The following is a 1,831-nucleotide window of genomic DNA, read 5'->3' as shown; positions in this document are numbered from 1 at the left end:
TTAGTTAATTCCATTGATATAAGAATGTTTGGTTTTTACAATTAATGAAGTGATGTCTACAAGTACTTCAAAACTGATGCTGAAACTTCAATTGATATTTCAGCCATATGGTGGACTCCAACATGCATCCAGTAGCGCATCCCTCACATCTACTCCTATTTTTTTTTTCATCTATTCCTTTTTGTTAACCCTCATTTACATAACTAAATCTCTTACATCTACTCATGTACAGTATTCTAATCCCTGAGAACCCTCTTCAAGACCATGTTAAGAGCTGAAGACTGAATCAATGGACCATCTTCCTTCTATTGGCTTTAGAGACTTCCAACACCCATGCAGAAATGACATTTAGCAACCATGGACTTTCCAGAATAAGACAGCTTGCTTCATCCATTCGCAAAGGACAGACCATCCTTTTTCCTCTTTCTATGCCTGTTAAAAGTAGAATGGGGGAATTAGGCATGCCAACCAAACCAAACATCACAAGATATTAGACAGAATCCGAGAGAATGAAATGTATCAGACAATTTCTTGTCCATAGAAAAGGGGGCAAGATGTTAGACGAACTTACCGAGCTTTTTTACTGCAACGTTCAACCAGCTCTCAGACACGTGTGAATGATTGGGGATAGTCCGTGCAGAATCCTTTTGGGGAGATGCCTAGGAGCCACAAGTGATGATCAAACTCAAACCCAAACCAAATGGGCCATCAATGCAAAATTATAAAGTTTCAAGACTTATCGAAGCTTTATTAAAAACAGAGAGAACAAAAGGCGCCCCTTTACCAGGATGTATTGTAGTAGGCACTATTGTGTAACCCTTCGGATCAGGATCTAGGACCATCTCACATGATATCTCTCGAGAATTCACATAGTCTGTCCCACCAACAGATTCATGCAAATAGATGTTATATGCAGCACGCCTACCACGATTTTTCAGTATCCTCATCCCAATATAGAACATCATTGAATCATGGCTTGATTGATAATTCCTGAAACCAGCTGTAGTCCTTGAGAAGCTCACACCCTAAAATAGCATTCTGATTACTTTATTTGATCAACAAAAAGATAATGCCAATAATTAACGACTCTGTTCCAGATTAATCATGACAGTGCACCTGAGTTAAGGTGATAAATACATGAATGGGCAAGGAAGCATCAGGATCACTTGCTCTTAGTTGATATTGGGGATTCTGATGCCATGTGTCATAATCCTGGCAGTCTCCAACGCTGTAGCCTCTCCATTGACCATGGATTGAGTAGCGCATCTCTGGTGGGTAGACACGACAAACATATATAGACCTAAAATGTATTTGGAAATCCTTCCAAGACATCCAAAAAATTCCATCGTTTGTCTGTTTACAACAAAACAACAAAAATTAGTGTCATCCAATAAAAAGGTGTATAAGCATAATCATTCGCACATTTGTCGATGAACAAAAGGACCAGTATGTGGAAGTGAATCTGGTCAATCAGACAAGCTGGGTTCTCTCATCCCTCCAGAAGCAATTTGTAAGAGGTGTTATTGTCAATTTCTTTTATTTGGCATATTACATTTTCTATGAAAGTATGGGCAAAGCAAGAGATTAGGGAAGGTGTGCTACCGAGAGTAAGGGCGTACAATTGGATGAACAACAATTGGGAGTTACTTTTTTTCTTTGAGAAGGAATTGGGAGCCACTAGATAATAATATGGGGTCACCAGATAAACTATCAGGAGTTATTCAATCCTAAAAGTGGAATTAAGCTGAGAGGTTGGCTTTAACGCCCCGCAATTCAGGCTACAATATAGACCATGATCTCGATGCGTTGTTAATCCCGGAGCCACAAAATC

The 1,831-nt window shown here is 39.3% G+C and overlaps 1 protein-coding gene across 2 annotated transcripts; it reads right to left on the bottom strand.

The window, feature by feature from the left end:
* Nucleotides 1-19: 19 nt before the first annotated feature.
* LOC107853503 (calpain-type cysteine protease DEK1-like) lies at nt 20-1,374 on the bottom strand. Of its 2 annotated transcripts, XR_007050197.1 has the most exons (3): nt 1,117-1,374; nt 572-1,025; nt 20-432 (listed from the first exon to the last, which is right to left on the bottom strand). XR_007050197.1 is itself a non-coding variant. In XM_047403650.1 (2 exons), the coding sequence occupies exons 1-2, from the start codon at nt 1,330-1,332 to the stop codon at nt 720-722; spliced, it is 522 nt and encodes a 173-aa protein (XP_047259606.1). In that variant the 5' UTR covers nt 1,333-1,374; the 3' UTR covers nt 487-719. The 2 variants fall into 2 exon arrangements, 1 of the variants encoding a protein (XP_047259606.1); XM_047403650.1 differs by lacking the exon at nt 20-432 and having other exon boundaries at nt 487-1,025.
* Between the last annotated feature and the right edge of the window lie 457 nt (nt 1,375-1,831).

This window comes from Capsicum annuum, unplaced genomic scaffold (genome assembly GCF_002878395.1).
Source record: "Capsicum annuum cultivar UCD-10X-F1 unplaced genomic scaffold, UCD10Xv1.1 ctg46215, whole genome shotgun sequence".
NCBI classification, from domain to species: domain Eukaryota; kingdom Viridiplantae; phylum Streptophyta; class Magnoliopsida; order Solanales; family Solanaceae; genus Capsicum; species Capsicum annuum.
Note: the sequence above shows the minus strand (reverse complement) of the source record. Positions and strands in the feature narration are given on the sequence as shown.